This window comes from Poecilia reticulata, chromosome 4 (genome assembly GCF_904066995.2).
Source record: "Poecilia reticulata chromosome 4, P_reticulata-male-v2, whole genome shotgun sequence".
NCBI classification, from domain to species: Eukaryota; Metazoa; Chordata; class Actinopteri; order Cyprinodontiformes; family Poeciliidae; genus Poecilia; species Poecilia reticulata.
In genome coordinates this window covers 25,119,501-25,142,185 of record NC_088833.1, presented here as the reverse complement: position 1 = coordinate 25,142,185, position 22,685 = coordinate 25,119,501, and the positions used below count along the sequence as shown (strand labels likewise).

General features: G+C 41.0%; 1 protein-coding gene across 3 annotated transcripts; it reads right to left on the bottom strand.

Annotated features, from left to right (window-relative positions):
- Window positions 1-4,810: 4,810 nt before the first annotated feature.
- LOC103463815 (histamine H3 receptor) lies at window positions 4,811-22,570 on the bottom strand. Of its 3 annotated transcripts, none has more exons than XR_001776573.2 (4): window positions 17,500-22,570; window positions 16,895-17,061; window positions 10,451-13,607; window positions 6,881-10,183 (listed from the first exon to the last, which is right to left on the bottom strand). XR_001776573.2 is itself a non-coding variant. In XM_008407419.3 (3 exons), the coding sequence occupies exons 1-3, from the start codon at window positions 17,735-17,737 to the stop codon at window positions 12,747-12,749; spliced, it is 1,266 nt and encodes a 421-aa protein (XP_008405641.1). In that variant the 5' UTR covers window positions 17,738-22,570; the 3' UTR covers window positions 4,811-12,746. The 3 variants fall into 3 exon arrangements, 1 of the variants encoding a protein (XP_008405641.1); XR_014087351.1 differs by having other exon boundaries at window positions 6,881-9,669; XM_008407419.3 differs by having other exon boundaries at window positions 4,811-13,607.
- Between the last annotated feature and the right edge of the window lie 115 nt (window positions 22,571-22,685).

Below are 22,685 nucleotides of genomic sequence, written 5' to 3'. Positions count from 1 at the left end.
CTTTCCGGAGATATCTCGATTCTTCCATTCTGTGCTGGAAATCTGTAATAAAGGTCAAAGCCCCAAGAGTTCTGCCGCGTCTGAGATCTCTCGGTACTGATATCAGATGAGAGTTTCACAGTGTGCTGCAGAACAAAAAAATAAATAAGACATTCTTCTGAGGATGTACTTTTTCTGAAACATTTTGTTGTTGTTGTTGTTGTTGCCTTTTATGAAATTTCCTTTTGAGGCGAAGGCCTGCCTGCTAGATAGGTTTTTGTTTTCTATTGTTGCAGGAACAAGACGGTCTGTAAACCTGTAAGCAGAGGGACTAGGGGATGAGTCTTCTCTTGCTCAGAATGAAATGAAAGGACGGCTGAAAATATGCTTTTAATTGCTGAGCCGCCGGTTGAATTAGTTCGACATTGTGAGAAACAATGAGTGAAGCAGGCAAGCTGTTCATTACAAAAAAGTATGTTAGCAAAACACACTCATTTCATTCAGGGGGCGTTTGGTCGAAGGTAAACTTTACACCTTAAATGCAAACAATGCCAGTTTAGACTTTGAGCAACTTGGTAAAACTGTATTGTGTAACATTAAACCATGCTTGGCTGCAACTGTGTCGATGGCAACTCTTCTTCTATTCAGTATTTGTAGCTTTTGGTGCAGCTCCGCTCCTGCTACTGGTAGCTTTACCGCATCAGTTCAGCGTTACACCGGCTGAGGACGTTGCTGTGATTCACTTTGTCTGGTATTTTTGTACATATGTTTTGGCAGTTCTGTGATCATGTTAAGCAGCAACTTATATTAAAAAGTGTTTTATTTCCGTTTGAAAGCTGCCTGCTTTCATGGAAGGACAACAGAAAATTTCTCTTGTAAATACTAAAATCAAAATACCCTCACTTTGTATCCCTCTGAAAAATGAACCCATTTAAATAAAGAAATCCCTACATGGGTGATACCACGATAGAGAGCGTTCATTTTATAGCGTTAACACCGGTGCTGTAAGTGGTCCGGTATGAAACTGGGGTGACAGAACAATGGTACCACAGCACTTTTAAATTTCAATTATCAGAATACCGAAATTGTTTCCGTTGTTTTAAAAGGTTTATGTCAGTCTGCCTTTTCCCCATCTATACCTTAGGGCAGTGATCCCCAAACTACGGCCCGCGGGCCGGATCCGGCCCGCCTCCACATTTGGTCCGGCCCCCTGAACAATGCCAGAGAGCATTCAGATTTTTTTTCATATACCGTATTTTCCGGACTATAAGCTGTTTATATGTGGATTTTTCTTCAACCACCAGGGGGCTCTTTAGCAGGAAGTGAATCATTGGAAGTCAAATTGGAAAGAAAAGAAGAAAGCACCCATTAAAATGGAATTAGGTTTTAATAGGGAATTGAAATTTGAGAATGTTGATCAGTTAAAAAGCATTGAGGGGAAAAAGGAGATTTTTTGTTTGTTTGTTTGTTTTTTTACAATACTGGGATCATTATGAGAATTTGAGGTATAGATATTAGGATCCAGTAGATGGCAGTAGTGAAACAATAATGGATGCAAGCTGCTCTTGAAATCTAAAGAAGAAGAAGAAGCAGCAGAAGAAGAAGAAGAAAAGAAGAAGAAGGCGCCCATTTTCATTTAGCACATGCTAGTATCAGACACGAAGGATCAGCACTTTTACTGTTACAGTTACCGTTCGGAAACTACCGTAATCGGTTCAGTTAAATCTAATCTTGGCAACTTTTTCTTTTTCAACCGTAATAAATGTGATATTCAATTGACCTGTTATGACTCAAATTTTGGCTGTCCGCTTCCCTCTGCTGCTGCTGCATCGTTGTGGAAAACCTGGAGCGGCAGAGATATCTGCGGCTTATATGTGTATGTTTACTGGCTAAAAAAAAAAAAAAAAACTTTGGGGTTGTGGCTTATAGTCTGGTGCGGCTCATAGTTCGGAAAATACGGACTATAATCCTTCCTGGATTTTTTCTGTGAAGAACCCAGAGAGGGTTATTTGATTATTATTTATTTCCTGACTTTTGTTCTGTGAAGAACCCAGGGAATGTTATTTGATTGTGCTTTCTGGAAAACAATAAATTTTTACATTTAGGCACTCCTGCAATCGTCACACTTTTTCTGTTACGAACTGACTCCAGCCCCCCACCAGAGAAGGGAAAAGTTATTTGGCCCTCACAGGAAAAAGTTTGGGGACCCCTGCCATAGGGGGTTAAAAAAAAAAGAGAAAGAAAAAAGTTGCGCACATCGCTCAAAACTCTGAAACAGGAGAAGCGGGACATAAAACGGAGCGACGAACTAGATGTGAATTATGGCATAAAAACAGAGAATCCAACGATGAACAGTGTGAAACACATCATGATGATTAGGCGGCGCAGCAGGTGATGAGTGAAGATTACTGATGGCCAATAAACGATAAAATAAATGTAGCAACAGGAAAGAAACTAAAGTGGACATAGCAATAAACCAGGAGAGGACAATACTAATCAAAGGAAACTAAATGGAAATCAATGAAGAACAAAATGCAAGAATAAACTAAGAAATTAAAAAAAATACAGAGGAATAAACTGGTATGGGTTAGGCCTTTCAAGCAATAATTAATACAGAGAACTGTATGGCAAGAATAAACAGACACTATTTCCAGATAAAAGGTAAAATAATATTGTTGAAGTGCCATGGGTTTGTTGAGACCACATCTAGTACTGAGAATAAATATATCTTACAGACCATAACAGTAAAGAACTGATCACTTATTTATGTTTTAAGTAGATTTGATATATTTATTTCTTCAATATTATTTTTCATGTCAGTGTTAATGTCATGAGGCTGATGACTCCATGACACTTTCAATTTGACTCATTAGGATTTGATTAAGAACCAGATTTGTTCTTTGTAATTTCTGTCCAGTAAAACTATTAATCTATAATCAATAGTCAGGTCTATATAAAGATATGATCCATGTTTCTGTCTCATATTTGGCATTTAAAGGATCTGGAACTTTTGTTTTTCCACTGAAAGCTCTGGTTTGCACAATAAATGCCATGTGGGTGAAGTTTTATGGATGATACTCTGATGTCCCATTCTCCTGAAGGCAGCACAGAGCTGCACTACCAGAAACTTAGAAACACTGAAGAGAAGAAGAGCTATGATTAATGTAGTCACAGTTCTATCCATGTTTTAATGTTGCAGAGCTCAGTTGTTTTGCAAATAGATCAAAGTTTAAACTGACATGTTGTACGTCTTTTATCTGCTCATTTTGTGGAATATTTAACAACTAGAAAATGGCAAAGAATAAGAATATTTTTTCCACTCTGACTGGCTGCTGTTAGGCCTACCGATTTTAACTTGAATGTTCATTGCATTTTTCATAGACACCTGTGAAAATAATTTCTATTCCCATGGCTTTTTTGTTCTCTGGAAAAAAAATTTTGATGATAAATACAGAAACGAGCATAAAAATCAAAACATCTACAATAGTGATAGTAATATTAATAATAAAATAATGGTCAGTGCAAAGTAGCCTACAAATTCTTTGGTGGGGGGCGGTGAGAGACCTGGATAAAGGCTAGGGGGACGCTTGGCCGAAAAAGGTTGAGAAACACTGCGCTAAAAGCAGTTAGCTTAGCTGTAAACAAAACGATGGACCAGCTAGAGCAAATGAACGAACACGCCTGCTGTTTGGAGAGAATCCTAAAAATCTGATAAATCATGAACTGAAGTGACGTGTCAGTCAATAAAGACGCTCTAAAAGAAAAAAACATCATTAAGTTTTACTAGTTTTATGTGGATCTTTGTGTGTCAAACACACAGAGGTGTGTTTGTGTCTTTCCTACCTCCTCCAACTGGAGCTCATCAAGGCCAATCAGGAGGAGCTTAAAGACAGGCCGGTTCCTTGAGGCAGATGCCAGAGTATTTCCCTCACAGGAGCAGGGGTGAAAGTAGTTTTAAATTCTTGGGGGTACTCTGACAAAAAAAAAAAATAAATAAATATATATATATATATATATATATATATATATATATATATATATATCTTTGTGTGTGTGTTTTGGAGTTTCTGTGCTGATGAATTATTTTGCGAAGCGATAAAAGCTGGGCAGCTCTTGAATTGCTACAAAATAAAGCTGTATTTCCTTCAGCCCACTGGCTGCAATGTTGACACCTTGAGATGCTATGAGACCTAAATCCTGAACATCATGACATGGAGTCATCCCAGTTTTCCATGTCTGGCATATAACCATTCGTTTTAGCTTTTAAACTGGTTCTATTGATCCTGTGTCCAGACAGAGGGATAATCAGTAGCCCAGCATCATGACCTGTTTGTTCAGAAGATCCTGCAGCTTCCACTTCATCTTCCTAACATGGCGCCTCCTCACCCCGACTCTCAGACTGACAGGAGGAACCACAGAGCTCTGTTAGGTTAAAGCTCATCTTCTGAAGTTGGGATATTTTTCCTCCAACTGGTTCCAGAGGAATCAACTCAAACCAGATGTTGGACTGGATTTTATTTCAATGTCATTTGTGAATGTTAGCTTCTCATTTTCAAAAGTGGAGCTATAAAGGTTGAAAAAGGTTATTTTGTCAAAAGTCTCATCAACATCAATATTTCCACTAAATAAGAGGCAAAACAAAATTGTTTGATAAAGGAAAAGCCTCTCAGACTCTGAGTCCGACAGCACCAAACTATTTTTTATATCAGACAATTAATTTAATTTCACATAATTATCGTGGTAGAAGCCATTTGTTTGTTAAATACTTAATGAAACATATTAACCGTGTTTGATGTTTGTTGTAAATGACTAATAGTCACAAAAAACGAGGTATAATTAGTCCAAGTGTGTCTTTATTGAACGTTCAGAAACTACAGCGGCTATGATGAGCCAATGCAAAAGTAAAAAAAGGTCAAACAACCTAAACAGGTGATCAACTCTAAACCACTCCTACCTTTTTACTCTCCGTCTCTGTCGTTTAAGCACAGCCGTTGCTATGGCGACCTCCTGCGCTCCACAAGCCGAACCGAGATTACGTTAAAAACATAACAACCGGTCCGTTACAATACTAGGTTTGCAGGCTTGATATTTATTTTGCGATTATTAATAAGCCTCCCCGAACACAGCGGTGGTTGATTAGTTCATTTTAAACCCTTGCTCTGCTGTTATTTTGGTAATGGAACCGAAACGCACAGAATTGCGCAACACCTTGTTGAAACAATAATTACTGAGATTATTATTGTTGTTGGGTCATTAATTTGAGCACGTTATGTTGATTTTGTTGTTGTTGCTCTTTAATAAAATTACGAACGTTTTGATAAGGAGTCAGAGGAGGACGTGCTGCTCTCAGCGTCCTGACGGCGTTCAGTTTGTCACCTGATGCCGAGATCGACTCAAAACCTTCCGCGATCAACATATTGCGCCCCTTCTCTAGCAAAGCACGAAGAGTTCAGAAACAATATGAAACGGGGAAAAAAGCTATTTATTAACTGATTAAGTCTGTTTTAGATTGTTCTTGAAAAACTAATCAGTCACGGCTGATTAGTGGGTGAACTCACGGCTGCACAGTGAATCCATTGATTTATTTTACAGCAGAGAGCCGCTCCTCTCTTGAGGGTACTGCGTACCCCCACTAAATCTTTTAGGGGTACGCAGTACCCTGCCGTACCCCCTTACTTTCACCCCTGCACAGGATTGATAATGAGGTGAGGGTTTGCTGACCCTCACCACCGCCGTTTCTCCTCCACACAAACTTCCATTCTCTTGTTCCCGTCAATAACTCACTTGTCCTTCCACACTCCGACCTGGAAATAGGGCCGAGAGACAATCGACAACCTCGACTAAAGTGTATTGTTTCTCATCTAATTTCAAAATCAATCTGAATCATCTCAGATCTCAGACACCACTTACCTCCCCCTCCTACTGGTGTCCTGCACTGCAGCCATTAATCTGTGAGAATCATCTCATTGTACACGTTTACTAATAAACCTGTCAAGCTTCTTAAAGAGACAGAAGCCAATTTCAAAGTTTCAAATTTCCTTTAAATTATTTTCGATATACACACAATTTATATAACAACTGAAGGTAACATAGTTATTGTGCTTTTAAATGACACTATGTGCCTGGAGAATACATGATAACACCCCTTTTAATCTGCCGACCCAAACAAATTAACTAAAGAAAGAAATGAAGTAAGGTTTCAAAGTCTTTGCAGTTTTTCTCGCCATGTTTCGGCAGCAGCGAAGACGCAACACAATTATTTGCCTTTCACTGATTTGTCTTTGAGTAAGATAAGGCGAGCACATCTACATCTTATCTAATCTTCTGGAGTTTTTTTGTATTTTCTTCTACGTGAACAAATTATATTCACCCTCTTTTTGTTTGTCCTTTTCTAGTAACCGAGCTCTCTCTGTTCTTTTATAGAGAAAGGAACCAAAGCAGCATGAATATCCATGCTTTTCATGACAACCCATGCTGAGTTTCCTGGCGTTTTAAGTGCCCTCCTCACATCATTATTTCAGATTTTGCAATCTTACTCAATGTTTCAAAAGCGTTTCAAAATACTTCCTTCACCGCACGCTGTGCTCCAAATCTAGCCAATATCAATGCAAATGTTTTTATCTATTTTTTCCAGCCTATCTCTACAGACGCAACTCCTAAATCCAAATTCAGGTTAGTATTTTTTTTTGGTGCTACAAACACGGAGAAACCTGGATGTCTTTCTGGCCGCTCACATAATATTTAGAAGCTCTCCAGTTTGCAGCATAAACAGTCGAGACTTGTTAAGGTATGGACAGAAAACATGCGGAGGCGTCCTGGAGTGTCTGGCACCGCAACATGAACATTATTTCCTCTGGTCTCTGGGAGTTTTAGCTCTGGAATTTTCTTTTTTTTTTTGGGGGGGAACTGCGCCTCCGTCACACGACTGGCGTCTGACCCCATCGAGATTGTACCTGTGGGATTTAGGGGCCGAATGTTCTTTTAGCTACTTCTCACCAATTTATGTGATTTTATTTCGCTGCTGTCCTGCTGGGTGGTTGTGAGATGATGCTGTCACGTCTCCATGTGGGGGATTTCGTTGCTCTCCAAATATTTTTAGGAAATAAATGTGAAAGCGAAAAAGCTGGGGTTTTTTTTTTCGTTTTTTGTTTTTAATGCCATGAAAAACATTGAATTCTGTGAAGAGCAGCAGCATGAAGTTTTGACTGGTTTGGTGTGTGTGTGTGTGTGTGTGTGTGTGTGTGTGTGTGTGTGTGTGTGTGTGTGTGTGTGTGTGTGTGTGTGTGTGTGTGTGTGACAGATGTGGATGTGTGTGTCTGCCAAATGTGGGTAGAGATTTCTTTCTTAAAGTGACAGGCTGTCAAAGAAATTCATTTCAAAAATAGGAAATCGGAACGGGCTGCACATTGGCGCAGTTGGTAGAGCTGTTGCCTTGCAGCAAGAAGGTTCTGGGTTTGATTCCCGGCCCCGGTCTTTCTGCATGGAGTTTGCATGTTCTCCCTGTGCATGCGTGGGTTTTCTCCGGGTACTCCGGTTTCCTCCCACAGTCCAAAAACATGACTGTCAGGTTACTTGGTCTGTCTAAATTGCCCCTAGGTGTGAGTGTGTGTGTGCATGGTTGTGTGTCCTGTGTGTCTCTGTGTTGCCCTGTGACAGACTGGTGACCTGTCCAGGGTGACCCTGCCTCTCGCCCAGAATGTTAGCTGGAGATGGGCACCAGCAACCCTCCTGACCCCACTAAGGGACAAGGGTGTCAAGAAAATGGATGGATGGGATGGATGGAAATAGGAAGGAGTAAAATAAAACAGACATCATATTGCATGAGAGACGACTGTATTTAGCTGGAGTTTATCTTTAACTTGTTTATCTTCTTGTTAGAGAACCAAGTTTACTTCTGAACTTGAGAATCATAACTAAACAAAATTAAAACCAAAATTCAGCTTTAAAGATCCAATGCAGCCTTTGGACAAAAATATGAAACATGTGGCTTCAAATCTTTCCTGTAAACTGTTTATTTTAAAATTTTGGCTTAACTGAGTTAGTATGAATATGAAGAATTTCCCATCCCCGACGACGTTTGCATAATAAATAAAAAGTCCAGAGACGGCAACACAATCATCAGGTCCGATAAAGGCCGCAGGCAGACCCAGACAGATGATACGTTTTAAATATGAGTTATTTAAAATATGAAGCCTTTTGAACAAATGGAGCATGAAAGTTGATCCAGATGTTCTTTAGTGAATTGGATATTCAGGGTCAAAATTCTCCATTCTCTCCTCTATAATATGAATGTTTCATGTTAATTTTGCTCTCTCAAGGTTGCATAAAGCATTTTCATTTCCAGAATGAAATGATTACCCACCAAACAGCTTCGGTGACATTTATAAACAGGAATATTAAAATTAAAAGATTAAAATCTCTACGGCGTCATAAACTGAGGAAAACATGTATAAATGCAGGTTTAATTAAATAACTAAAGCACAAAAAGTGAGTGAATTTTAATTTGGTTGATTATTTCTCTACTGAAACAACACAGATTTGGGAATAGAGCTTGAAAATCGGAAAGGGTGTTACGGATTTGTAAGAAAATGCATTTTTATGTTGAACAACAAAGTTGATTATGTCCAAATCCTCTCTTCCGAAGCCAAACAGCAGCTGGTGGAGGCAGCGGTGCGACGGTGTGGGGGGAAAAAAAGGTTTGTTATCACCGGAAGAAATCACAGTGCAAAACAGCATCGAGATGAGACTCAGGAACTATTGGCAGACATCGTCTTACCAACGGAGCAAACTCCAAACTAGGGTTAATAGAGTAATCTGTTTAGCATAAGCAGACAGGATTGGATTGTTCTTTCACTCAGCCCACAAATTAAAAAAAAAAAAAAAAAAAACTTTCTAGCAGCCAGGATAGCATTTGTTCCCAATAGGTATTGTCACAGCAAAGAAACAATCAATAAATTGCATATTTTCTGAAGCTTCTTGCAAAATTTTTGCATGGAAATAATCTAGATTAGCAATTAATTTCAACTGGTTGTTTTTTCAGTAGAGTGTGTGTCCAGATATTGAAAAGGCCCATCAAAAGCTAAATGTTCGCCTACTTTAACAGTTCTAAGACCAGATTGTTTGTTTGGGATCATTGGTATGTTGGAAGACCCATATGTGATCAAGTTTTAATAAATATTGTACAAAATGTCACCAACAGATAAAAAAGAAATATCCAGCTCAAGTTTGTCATAATCTATAAACAGTGGAAAGGCAGCAGGAGTGAAACAACCTTTATGTTGCCATGGAGTGAGAGAGAATATGCTGACCAGAAAATAAACCATTGCTCCAAAGAGGGTCGATAGAACTGAGCTCCTAGAGAAAAGTTTTATGATCAGAGAAACACTAAGAATGAGCTACTAGGCCTCTAGGTGAGGTGGAAAGAGAATACAGTACTGCCCTGCACAATGCCGGCCTCATGCTGTAGGACTGTTTTGCCCACAGTGGTTACAAAAAGAGCCTGGACTGAGGAGAAAGACAAAAAAAGTGCATCTTTATCTTTAAATCCTGTTTGACATCAAGACTGGACTGTAGAAACGTCGACTCAGTTTGGTCGTTTTAGTAGGACGATGATCCCAAACATGCGTCAAAATGAGTTAGGGATGGCTAAAACAGGTCACATCAAGTCTTCACCTCAGCTTTGTTAGGAACCTGAAGGAAATAAAAGCCAGGCGTGTCAAAACTTGTGAAAACTCTAGCAATACCGCTGGAAACGGTGCTCAAATAACCATAAACGAAGTTTGTTGGTGGGAACCAAAAGGCATGTGGATGATAAGGGACATTTAATCAAATTGTACCAAAAGTGAATGTGAATACCCTTGTACATGCTGGATGGAAAAAAAATAATATTTTCATTCAAGATGTCTGCTGTGGAATGACAAACATTTCTACAAACACAAAACAATATTAGAAAATCCAATTTTATTACGTGATTTAAAAATGTGATGTGAAAATTATAGTTGATAGTTGCCGAGCAACTTTATGGATGTTTATTTTGGCAATTTGACCATTTATCTTTGGTGATGAGGTTGAAAGACCTCCTTGCCATCACCCTAATCTGTAGCGTCGTCTACAGATTCTCCAGTTGATTTGAGTTGGGACTCTGACCATACATGGACATGAAGGAGCGCCCTAAAGGCCTGCAGGATGCTTCGAAACGTTGGTACTGCGTCAAAAGAAAAATGTTGGCATTTTTTAAAAGATTACCTCAATCTGGCTGGAGTAAAAACAAACACGGACTCAACTGTGTGGATTAAATACCACTTGTTCTCAAGAAATGCTTGACGTTCCCAACCTTAAAGCTGAAATCGTTTAAACCACTAAAAGCTCAAAATGAAGATGATATTTACAACCACAATGATTGTCTGTTAACTTCTGACCAGATTTAGAGAAAAACCAACAGATCACACACAAACGATTCCTTATTACTCACCAAAACAGACAAAACTTCAAGATGAGTCACCGTCTATTAGGTCCAGAGAGCCACACGTTCTATATCAGAGCAAAACATCCCGCAGTCCCCAGACACGAGTCACCGAGCAGGAGCTGACATTTAGGTTTGTCTTGAACAGGTCTGAGTGAACAAAGGGTTTAATCTTGTTTTTCCATTTCATCATGACATTATTAACATCAACAACAGCTTCATTTAAATATAAACGTTGTGTAGGCAACATAAGACGAGTGATAGAAAAGACAGCCAGCAGTCGGTTCTTCTTGTGCTTTGATGTTTGAGGACTTGAGCATTAGTGATTCTATTGCTGCACGATGAAAAGCTTGAATTGGCTTTTTGAAGGCATATGCTAGAGATTTCTCTTCTATGGATTCGAGAAGAAAACGGAAAAAGGACAGCATGTGCAGTCAGTTTTAAATCATTAAAAAACCACTAAGTCCTTATTTCTTATTAGCCGGACACACATGAGATTTAAGTGGTTTTCCATCTTAAAAAAAAAAAAAGACGACGTTTAAGTCTTTCTGGTTGCTTCTATTCAGACAGACACTAATTTATCATTTTTTTTATGTGCCGTACAGGAGGCCTAATGTAATAAACTGGACTAAATGATGGTAATCACCGACTACCTGGCTACATAAATCATCACCTCACAGCTTTTAGCACATTAAGACCCCGAAGCCCAAGCCACATTAATCCATCTCAATCTAGTTACAGTGAAGGTTTACATACATCTTGAAACCAACGTTTTACGGCGCTTAAATAAAAGATGTGACACTGGCTCTTGAGGGCACTCTCATCAAGAGGAATTATACCTACTGATGCAGATTCAGTGGGACTCGCACTCCACTGCTCTGTCATTACAAACATGTTCTAGACTGTTTTGCATCGTCGTATTGCTGTCAAATGTGTCCTGACAATTCTCGCTTAAAGGGATAGCTTGGGTGCCTTGAAACGAAGCAAGGTTGTTGTTCGCAACAGTTTCTTTCCCTTTGAATAAAGATTTGTCATTAAAAAAAGTTGAGGCAGTTCGGGAAGGAAAGACAAAAATAATAGCAATAAAGCAGTCGCGCTTTACTAACTTTCTTTGCGATGAAGAATCCAGTTCTCGACACAGTTGTTTCAATTTGACTTTTTTCCATCACGGGAAAGGAAACTGTTACAAATAACGACACAGCTCGGTTGATTTTGAGGAGTTAAAAGAGCTCAAACTAAAATCAGTTCTTCTCCATGGGATACAACACGGTATTAGCCGATATCAACCTTAGGTTTGGTGCCATTTTCTGAGCTATAGGCAATGTCGTCGTTACTCTGCACAGTTACATAAAGTTGAGACTGTTGTAATATACAGTAGTTGCACAAAGCAGCCAGACAGATAATCCAAAACGTTACTTTCCCCTCGGCAGGCAAAAAACCAAACGGACAGAACGTAGCTGGTGAGAAGGGAAACAGCCAGCAGCTTATGCTAACATAACTTTAGCTTAATTACACATAAAATGCTCAGTTAATCAAACAGCAACCAATGTTCTCCTAATAAAATATACACATACAATATCCACTAATCCTGTGCAGTATCCTGTTGAAATGTTGTTTTTGGTTTGAGTTGTTTTAAATTGGTAACTTCACCTAAAATAGCAAGTGGGTCAAATTAGCTGTTAGCCTTTCTTCGCAATATGACAAGAGGTGTGCATTTAGCGCATCGTTTGTCTTTCACCACAATAAATTATTTATAAGAATTTTGATTTTGTCGTCATGACAAATTCCAATTAATGATGGTTAAGAAAAAAAAACCCAAGCTGTGGCTATTGTCAAATTGCTAATTTTACTATTTTCTATACTGTTTGTCCGATGAGAGAGTCAACAAACATTGATAAATTTGAAGAAATTAAGCAGTTATTGTGTGACGTTTAGTGACTGGTATCCTAAAGAAGCTCATTAAAAATGTTTTTTCAAAAGCAGTGTTTGCATTGTGGAACTAAAATTGCTGTGTCATGCAGTCACAGCTACGCAGTGACCTGTGATACCTTTTATCGTTATCGCAATAGTATCACAAAATATTGTGAGAAAATTTAAAGTCCACATCACCCACCAGTGGAAACGACACACACCTGCCTCTTATAAGGGTAAGATCCAACCTATGCCAAACTATCCCTTTAAATGCAAACACATCTTCTTGGTTTGAAACCTTTTTTTCATGGAAGAACATTGTATGAGTTTTTACAGCGTATGACCGTCAAACACGAACTGCATTCTTCAAATATGGCTGTGCAGCTGAGTTCATCTAGCAAGATTGAACCTCAATTTGAGGCTGCACCGACTGCCTCTTGGGACACAGTATCTTTGAGAAAGCTCGTCGGAAGCTGCTGTGGCACAAAGGGTACAGGAACGGGTTGATGGCCGAGTTCAGCCACAGGAGCCAGAACGTGATCTCGTACCAGTAGTGCGCCACACATTCGCCGCCACAGGCGGCGCGGATGATCATGAGCAGAGTGTACGGAGCCCAGCATATCCCAAAAATACAGACAATGATGGCCAACGACTTGGCGATCTTTTTGTCTCGGGAAAGGCGGGATCCGGGAGTTCTCCGGCCCGGCGCCATGCAGGAAGCCGTGTGCTGAAACAGCCTGGAGTTTTTCCGGTGAGGAGAGAACTTCTCCCTCTGCACAAAAATCTGACTGGTGTCGGGGCAGCCGCTGGAGGAGGGCGACAGAATGTCATCGTCCTCTATGACCGCCGAGATGGCAGCAGGCTCGCTGGAGGTCACCTTCCGAGTCTTGACAAAAAACACGGACCAGGCCCCCGCGCCGTCTCTGTACTTCCTGGGTTTTCTCTGCGGCTTGGCCTCGTCCTCGGCACCGCCGTTGCCGCACTTGTTCCTCCGGTGGATGTTAAGGTAGATGCTGAGGTTGAAGAAGGCCACCGACACGAACGGCGTGAAGAACTCGAAGGTCGACGCGCTGAGCAGGAAGTACCAAGTGAAGTAAAACTCTGCGTAGCACTCGTGGGCCGGGACTACGCTCTGGCCCACGATGGCCTCCCAGAAGATGATGGCGGGGCCGTAGAGGAGGAACGCCAGCAACCAGACCGCCCCCATCTTCAACACCGCCTGGCGTGTGATGTTCTTCTGCGCTCTGTATTTGACCTGCAAGGAGAGGAGAGGCACAGAGTGTGATTTACCAGTGATGCCCTCACAACACAAACTCTGCTCCATAATACATGTGTTTCTGTGACTAACAATCAGGCACAGCTGCTTCGGTGGCAACAGCCTGAAAAAGAAAAAAGAAAAAGAAAACGCTGGTTTCTTCTTCAGGATGAAGCCCTTATTGTTGCTCTGGTAGAGCCAGGGAGGGATGCTGTAAATAAAACCCACTCATGACGCACTTACTCCACGGTGTGTCACTGAAGCCAAACAGAGCAGGGGAATGTTGGGCTGAGAGCCACATTCACTGATGGAACATGGCTGTGAAAGAGACATCTGGTTTCCCCTCGCTCTTCCTTTCTGCTCTCTCTCATTTAGCTTCACCTCCTCACCATCATTCAGAAGGGCTCCTCTATTCACTATTCTTCAAGTCTTTTTGTTCTCCTGTTATTTCTTTATTTTATTTTATTTTTTATCAAACTGCTTCAGTACATTGCAACAGCTGGGGATGTTGCTGCTGCTGTTGATGTGGCTAAAGACCAAGTTGAGGAGAAAAGAAAAGCTGATAATGACACGGCGCCTCTTTGAGATCGGCCCCTAATTGGAGCTGGCCTGGATCTTGAGTTGTTCACTACAAAAGCAAAGACACTTCAGCGGTAAATGAAAGAGATAACGCTCCCCGCAGATTCGAAATGAACGCCGAGGAGATGAGATTTCATCACGGCCTTTTTGAGAGCCACCAGTCAACACGAGATCAAAATTTTGCTGTGCTGCGAAATTAAATGATTTATCAAACGAAAAAGAAAAAGATTGTGAGAGAGTAAATTTATTATAGTAGCTCCACAAAACATTTTTTTTTTTAAATCAAAAAGACCTCTTTGTTCATTGATAATTGACCTTACAAGACGCAGGTTTTTTAAAGGAAATTGCTAAGAATAACTAAGCAGGAAGAACAAGCCTACAACGTGGGTTTTAATGGTTTTATTCCCAAATTAATCGTGTGTCCACCATCCATGAAACTGACTTCCACAAAGCCCTCCCTGCTGCTTCCTCTCCAACCTGATTCTACGCCCACCGTACGAAATACTTCCTGACTGCTGCATTACATAACTGTGACATCATCTGAGTAACCAAACTCTGCCTGTGATCCACCAGTAGCGAATCGGCGGCTCTGAAATGACAGCGACGCCTCAGAAACGTGAACCGTGTCGTTTCATCGTCAGCAGGTTTTACTACATCGACAGCTGAGTTTAACCCAAGAGTCGAGGCTCCAGGAAAGGGAATTTAGCTTTCTGCAGTTTTTGTTTTTCACTTTGATTCTTTGATCAGTAGAAAATTAAAAGAAAATTTAATTTACCCACTTAAAGGGGCTGATTTAAAAGATTTTTTAAATAGGCTTTCTGTTAAATTATTGAGGAGCATTTAATCCCACCCCGGATGAATAACTCTCTTGGTGTCTTTTAATGTGGATTGTCTTTAAAACAACTCCAATATAAAAAAAAAAGAAATCAGAGTGGTTTAAGCAAACGGGATTTAAATTAACCCTTATGCCCTTATCATCTTTGCATTGGCCGATTATTTAAAGGGAATTTGATGATAATTTACACATGAAATGGAGGCTGGAGGCTGTGTGTCACTAAGGACCGTCCTGGTTAAACTCGTACTGAGAGCAGAAGGGACCTGGTTTTATTCGATTAAAAAAAATGAAAAGCAGAGCAAAAGGCTAAAAAATATTAGTCTTTTAAATGAGCAAATCTTTGTGGAATCTCACGTGTTTTAGTTTCTATTCAGAGATTATTCTGACTGGATACATTTCCAGTATGCATTTCCTACAGGAAGATCATTAATGGCCCACATTATCCTATTATAATTTAGAACTTTGGGCTTCGCTGAGCTGCAATCGATACAAATGTGATGACGGTTTAAGATTTCATAATGTAGCGTCCTCATAAAATGTTATGATGCTCTTGATGTTGGAGTTGGCTCAAACTGGTGGAAGATCATCTTTGGTCTTTAGCCAAGAGGTTCATCCTTCTGGACCAGAAAATCTGAATTTATCTCCCAAAGAAACCAGAGAAATCCACTGCAGCAGGACCTGACTTGATGTTGAAACGTTCTTTTAATGTGGCTCCACTTCCTGCACATCCAGAGGAATGAAGATACAGCAAATCACCCAGACTGAGAAGAGATGTGGAGTAGCAAGGACAGCAGATTTGGTTAAGTGCGCATTAGCACGTGCAGCTGATCTGGTCAAAAAAAATATGGGCGTTTAAAGAGTGGATGTCTTCTGAGAACAGAGCTCTCTTAGATAGCATGCAAATAATCTGCAGCATTAGAATTTGCTGCACCTGGAAACGATATTTTCCTTGTTTTCATGATAAACTGGAGCCGGTTGTGGATTTACAAATGCCAGAACATTCTTTAGGAGCCATCGATAGGACATAGACTGTCACGAGGGTCTTCTGCTACGACACGTTTAAGTACGAAAAACGTGATTTCAGTATTTTTACCTGACATTTTAAAAAGGGATGAAAATCACAACCTGATGAAACGGCTTTCATTTCAAACAGAAAGCAACCATTATTCAGATGAAATCAACGAGTGATGCTCGTTTAGTTTCTTGTAAAATGGACTGTTTTCCACAAATGGAGAAATGCCAGAGCCTTCTCCAGCCGAGCATCAGCACAGCAACAGATAGGGGAGGGGCAGAGCAGAGCTTTTTAATGCTCCAAATTGATTTTTTTTTTTCTCTCTAAGCATAGAGAACTAATTTACGCCTTCTGACCAGCAGTTCACAGCAACAGGTGGGGTAAAACAGCAGCATCACATAAAGCAGCCAAAATGAATTTGATCATGCTGGTTTTCAAAGACATTGAAACTAGTAGCTGGGATCATGGGAAATATTGCAGTTTTGAAACTAAAACTGTCTTCACTGCAGGCAGAAACGACTTTGTTGCTAAAACTCAACTGGAAGCCAAACGATTTGCTCAAGTAATTATTGATCTGAATAATCAAAAGACAGATAATTACAGAGCCAACATGTGGAGAAACACGTGGAGACATGAACTCATATAATAAAGAATAAAAAAAAAAAAACCTTGAGGGCAGCAGGGGAAGTCGGTGACATCTTGCACCAAAATGTGCCTTTGGGGGGGAAATGACACCTTCTTTGAACTAAATGTGACTCTGATATGTGTGTGTGTGTGTGTGTGTGTGTGTGCGTGCGTGCGTGCGTGCGTGCGTGCGTGTGTCTGTGTGTAGAAATGAGCATCTTCACAGGCTGTACTTACTGCCCTGGTGACTGACAGGAAGCGGTCATAACTAATGAGGACGATGTTGAAGACGGAGGCGGAGCAGAGCAGGTAGTCCATGACCAGCCAGACTTTGCAGAGCCCCTTCCCCAGCATCCACCTGCCAGTCAGGTTGTAGGGGATGTACACTGGGATGCAGAAAGCACCTGGAACACACACACACCCACACACATACAAAAGATATACCGCATGATGATTCAACCCCTCCAAATCATTAACATTCCCACCTCTGCACCGTCTGGGTGCCAGCCGTTTTATTACATGTGGCAGTTTAAAAAAATTAGGTGCAGATTTCGGACAGTTTCTCCCAGCAAATTTGTTAATTACCCTCAGATGAAGTATTTACCTATAGAAAGGAACGTGAGCGGCCAACTACTATAATAATGATTTAAAAAATACAATTATGCTCCTCGGTGCGTAAAAATGCCCGTGAATAATGAGAAAGACCACATTTAGAAGAGAAAAACACTCCAATTTATGTGTCAGAATACGTGTCGGATCGTGCGTAATAAGCACTAGCGAGGAGAAAATAAAATATAAGCACTTTATAAATAAGAGATATTCTCCCGAGAGTGCCAACTTACCCACGAGAAAATCGGAGATGGCGAGGTTCAGAAAGAAGTAGTTGCTCTGATTCCTCAGGGTTTTATCCACGATAAAAGCCATGATGACCAGCGCGTTCCCGGCCACCACCACGATCACCAGAGTCACCATGAGGACCGAGAAGATCACCACCAGGTAGCCCGGCAGCACGATCCCAGCCTCGGACACCGCGGGCGTCAGGTTGGCGCTGGAGTTGGACTCCAGGATGTGCGCGCCCATAGTTAGAGCCGAGCTGCTCTCATTGTGGGGCTGATGCTTCGCGGAGCGCGCCGAGGCGCAGCAGAGGTCCGGCGGCGCGTCCGAGAGTTCCGCTCCACTTTAATGTGGAGCTGACTGGAGACCGGAGACTGGATGAACCCCCCAAATGTCCCATTTTTACCCCCCTCTGTGGAATACAGAACTCCCCCTTTTTCCCTGGAAGATGTTTTTCTTTTTCCTTTTCCAGTTGTGTTATGATTATAATGCCTGTAGATCCACTAGGTGTTCTCTCTCTCCCTCGTTGACTCCCAGTTATCAACGGGATGTGCGGGTACCACGGCGCGCACAGCTGATTTTGTCACCAGTGTCAAGTCGATCTTCTAGTGAAACCAGGATCCGCTCATAATGTCTGAGTAAAGCTCTCACTGTACTAACAGTGTTAAACAGACGTCCAAAGATACCAAATTCAAGTGGAAAGCTTTTTAATTTCCCTCACAAAGGACTATTGTTTTATTTTATTTATTAAAGAAAAAAAAAGACAAACCGAGATACTTTCATTTGGACAGAAATGGTGTGAGAAATGTTGCGCTTTTATTTTGAAGACGAAGCAATTTCCGGTGTTTTTCACCGTACTTTATTGAACAGCTCTCCAAGCAATTAAAGTACACTTGTTCTTTCAGGTTTCGTTGGAGCGCGACAATGTCTACAATCCCTGAACAACAGTAATAAAACACATCAAATAAACATTCATACCCAAGCATTTTGATACAATTGGTAATTTATATACAAATAAAAATAAACTGTATGGTATCTTTTCAAAGATAATTTTTAAACTTAACTGCAGAATCCTTCATTAAAATCTTAACTCGCTGTAAATAAGTCAGCCTTTAATATCTCTGTATTTGGTTACCAAATTGAAAAAACCTTTAAAAAAAACTATTTAGAAGCTCATTTTGGAAATTAAAGAGAGTTCAGCTCGAGGTCGAGGTTTATTCTCCCAGGGGTAAAACAACATGAAGCATAAAGCCAGAGATGCAATTGAATGGAATGGCCTATTTAAAGTCCAGGTCTTAATCTGATGTGGAAAGCCTTTTCTGGTTCTTTTAATCCACCCTGACTGGTTCCTGCTAACGTTAGCAGAGACATACCGGAAAAGACTCACCGCTGTGTGCAGTTTTGCAAAGCACTGGCGCCAAAAGCATGCCGCACTTTTCAGATTCTGATTCAAAAGTTTCACAAAACAAACGCGACATCTTCACTGTTGCGCGCAACTTTGTTTTTATCGTCTCTGATTGCCTCATAAAACCAGCTCAAGAGTTTTGAACACTTTTGCAAAACAGGAAGTGTCAGTAGGACATCTGTAGACGTGGATTACAAAATACCAAACCTGGACATGTAATCTATGAGATAAAACGAGTGAGGTTCGTAAACTTTATGGAGGCAATCGCGCCACAGCAACCGTGAACTTTGGATTGGATTCTCTCTAAAAAGGCGTGAAGCATTTATTTAGCTAAAGGCCTTCGAAGGAAATAAGTCTTAAAAGGCCGTCCACGCGCAGCCAGAGGTATGTTTTGTGTGCTGCTCCTCTCTCTGACGCCACAGGTGGACTTAGTGCAACACAATCAGTCATCCAATGTTATCTGAACTCTGTGTTGCATTGTTCAGAAAGCAATCTGTGAATGAAGAAAATCACAAATTTACCAATTACTCACAAGGAGGCAAAGATGCAAAAACGCCAAAAAGAGAAGAAGAAAAAAAAAAAAACTACCACCTCCCATCAGAATGTCAGACAGCAGAAGCATTGTGGCTCAGCAATGACAAAGTGGCTGCGTCTGACGCAAAGTGCTCAACAGGCAGGTGGCAACTGTCACAGCACATGACAAAGTGAAATGAAAGGGAGCGAAAAGATCCTCCAGAGGAAAACACTTCAAATGGTCAAATGTTGACAGAAAGTTTGTTTTTCGCAAACCGTGTTAGATTTATTTATTTATTTTTCTTTCTTCTGTGTCCGTGGTATATAGGAGCTCAGTAATATATATTTTTAGAAACGTCAAACAAAAATTCCCTTTTTTACAGATTGACATCGAGTTCGTGTGAAGAATTAATATTCACATTTTGGTCTTTTGTAGTTAGCCTTGGTGCATCATGTTGATATCAGCTTCCGGGCCAAATCCTGACGGGTCGACGCTTTGATGAAATCAAAGTCGACGCTTTGATGAAATCACGTTGTGCGGATTGTTAATCTGACAACTTTCTTTTCAAAGGGGCAGTATCGTGTTTTCCAGGCACAATCAAGTAACTATGTTACCTTCAGACGTTACAAAAATGCTACGTGTATCAAATGTGACTTGCAATAAATTTTACTTTATAATTTAATGCCTCTCTGTAAAAACTTCTGCTCTTTCTAAAACTCCGCCTTCAGGAGGTCATCACAACATGGCTCCTCTATTAACCCTTTACCAATGTTTTTACCAGCGTTGCACTGAGAAGCAGCTCATGTACTGAGCTCAGCAGATGCTCAGCTCCATCAGGTGTTTCCTAATTGCTGCTGCCGCTAGTCTGAAGGAGCCGAGTTGAGGAACTCGCGGGGGGAGAGCTGCTCTGTGAGGCAAAAGCACAGAATCTCAGAAACTCGAAGGCGCGGCTAGGTCCACCCAGGTGTTTTGCACAGCTGGAAGGTTGCCATGGGAGATTTAAGGATTTCTCAAATATCCAAGTATGTATTTGATGAGGGAATAACATAATAATACAACGCAAACATCCAAACAGTCAATTTGACTAAATGTTGCTCCACAGGTTCTCAGTAGAATCAGGATGTGAGGAGTTTGCCAGGAATGTTAACGTTGTAATCCTGAAGCAACTGTTACTGGCTCGCTGTGTGTCCCATCATGTTCGTCTCTACACGACTCCTCGACCAATAGACAAAGTTGCTGAGGATTTTCAATTACAACTTCTTTACAGCGCTTTTTGGCAGAACTCTCGGCAAACCCACAGGAATGGTCTCTGAATGCTTCTCCGTTGCCATAGCAGTGGAATCAGCGTGGCATCTGTCCTGTTTTTGTTTTCTTTTCTTCTGGAGTAATCCTTGTACTTCCTGCAGAATGACAGTCTGTCCATTTATGCTTTTCTTGGAATTACGTGGCTTAATTTCTGCTCCTTCACATCAGGTTGAGGTCTGAAAGTTTTCAAATCTAAGAAAACTTTGTTCTGGTGTGAACCTAGACCTGCAATCGAACATCCATCAGGGGGAAAGGCTTTGAACTTTCTAGTCTTTCTTTCCCCTCTTGATTACTAGTTGCATCATCCTCCCCTGTCAGACCCAATTAGGGTAAAGAAGTGATGACCGCAGGCGTTTTCTGGTTTGCAGCAGTGGTTGACAAGATAACAATTTAAAGCTGCTCTTCTGATTCAAACGGAAGAACAGAGTGAAATCAGCTGCCCTGTCCTCCATAACGCTCTTACCTAACCATAAGATCATTGGACTAATGCGGCATGTTCATTTTCATACTGATTCAATACAAACCTCTACTTCCATAGCCGCCCAGGCTGAATATATTTATACCACCAAAATCACGACACAAAAAAAAGTCAATTCAATCCAGTCATGAAGAACGAAGACATCCCTACCCTAGATAATTGATGCAGAAAAACTGTAATGGGAAGAAACGTCTCAGTGTGAAAGGCCATCAGTTCATCTGCCTCTGGAGGACGGTCAGTAAATGACATGACCTCTTCCATCGCTCCAGTCTGTTCTTTATAACTTCTTGCAAACTGAACCGTTTCTCCGGTTCGTCTCACTGAGTTGTGGTTTTCTTTTGCTGTAGAGCCCCGATACCTTTCATTTCCACATTCATGTGGAAATACTCTATTAAAGCACAGCCGCTGTTGTTTTCTTCTCGATTTGACATCACGAAACGTTTTAAGTCGTCGCCGGCCAACACCAATCGGGATTTTGCTGATATTCTCCTCGTTCCTTGCAGTTTTTAATGAGTCGGTCAGTTCTGAACTCGGTTTCAGTAGCTTCTACAATCTCCTTAGACGTTTCCCCGGCTTGATGTGAGCCGGTGATTTGACCCTTCGTTAAAAACCAAATCATTAAAAGCATTTATTATGCTTAGTTGAATCCAGGTGGTGACATTTATTTATTTTTTTTTTTGGACCAGGCAGTCTATTTATTAGTTTTTCCCAACACTTTCGTAAACATTGAGTGCTTTGAGCTTCCATACTTGCTTTTTATAACTGGAAATATGCTTGTATTGTACATGTCTGCACACTAGAGCACAAAAAAGATCTCCAATCTGTCTTCAAGAGTGTCACAGTTCTTCCAATAAGCGTCACCTCAATCAGCCGCAGGAAGTGTACGGGTGAAATGTGTAACCCTAAGACAGCTAATTATTCTCCTCAGTCTTCAATATGAATATGAGATTACTACAAGTCCCACCCCCCCCAAAAAAATGATTATGGGTTGAGATGATTGGGTTCAGTGTGATGACGGCTTGTCAGAGATATAGAAATCTCCGCTAAGTGAATTAGTTGTGATTACTCCTAATCGCTGAAATGTGCAGAAATCCAGCATGTCTCGTGTGTGTGTGTGTGTGCGCGCGTGCGTGAGTGTGTGTGTGTGCATGTTATCTTTTAAATTAAATGTCAGTCTGCCACACGTGCCTCTTTTATCTCCCCGGGTTTCAGAACTTGTATCATACAACGGCGAATGTTTCCGTGACGACAGCAAACGGAGAACCTATCCGCCGAACTCCCAAGGTTTTTTCGGGAGAAGTTGCCTTAACATGCAAGGCGGTGACCTGGGCAGGCTGGAGTGTCACCAACACGGAGAGCTGAGGAGGCTGAGGAGGCTGAGGAGGCTGAGGAGAAACCCCCGGAGGAGCCGGAGTGAAGTAAACGCTCCGAGAGGACGGGAAGCTGGGAAAAGCTGAATATTTAACAGGCTTCATGCGGATGTCAGATGCGG

Bases quoted from the DNA above. Each gene is read 5' to 3' on its own strand.
- LOC103463815 (XM_008407419.3), bottom strand. From the start codon at position 17,737: ATGGGCGCGCACATCCTGGAGTCCAACTCCAGCGCCAACCTGACGCCC. The intron at 17,062-17,499 runs GTAAGTTGGCAC...TGTGTGTTCCAG, and splicing joins CATCTCCGATTTTCTCGTGG to GTGCTTTCTGCATCCCAGTG. The intron at 13,608-16,894 runs GTAAGTACAGCC...CTCTCCTTGCAG, and splicing joins TCCTGTCAGTCACCAGGGCA to GTCAAATACAGAGCGCAGAA.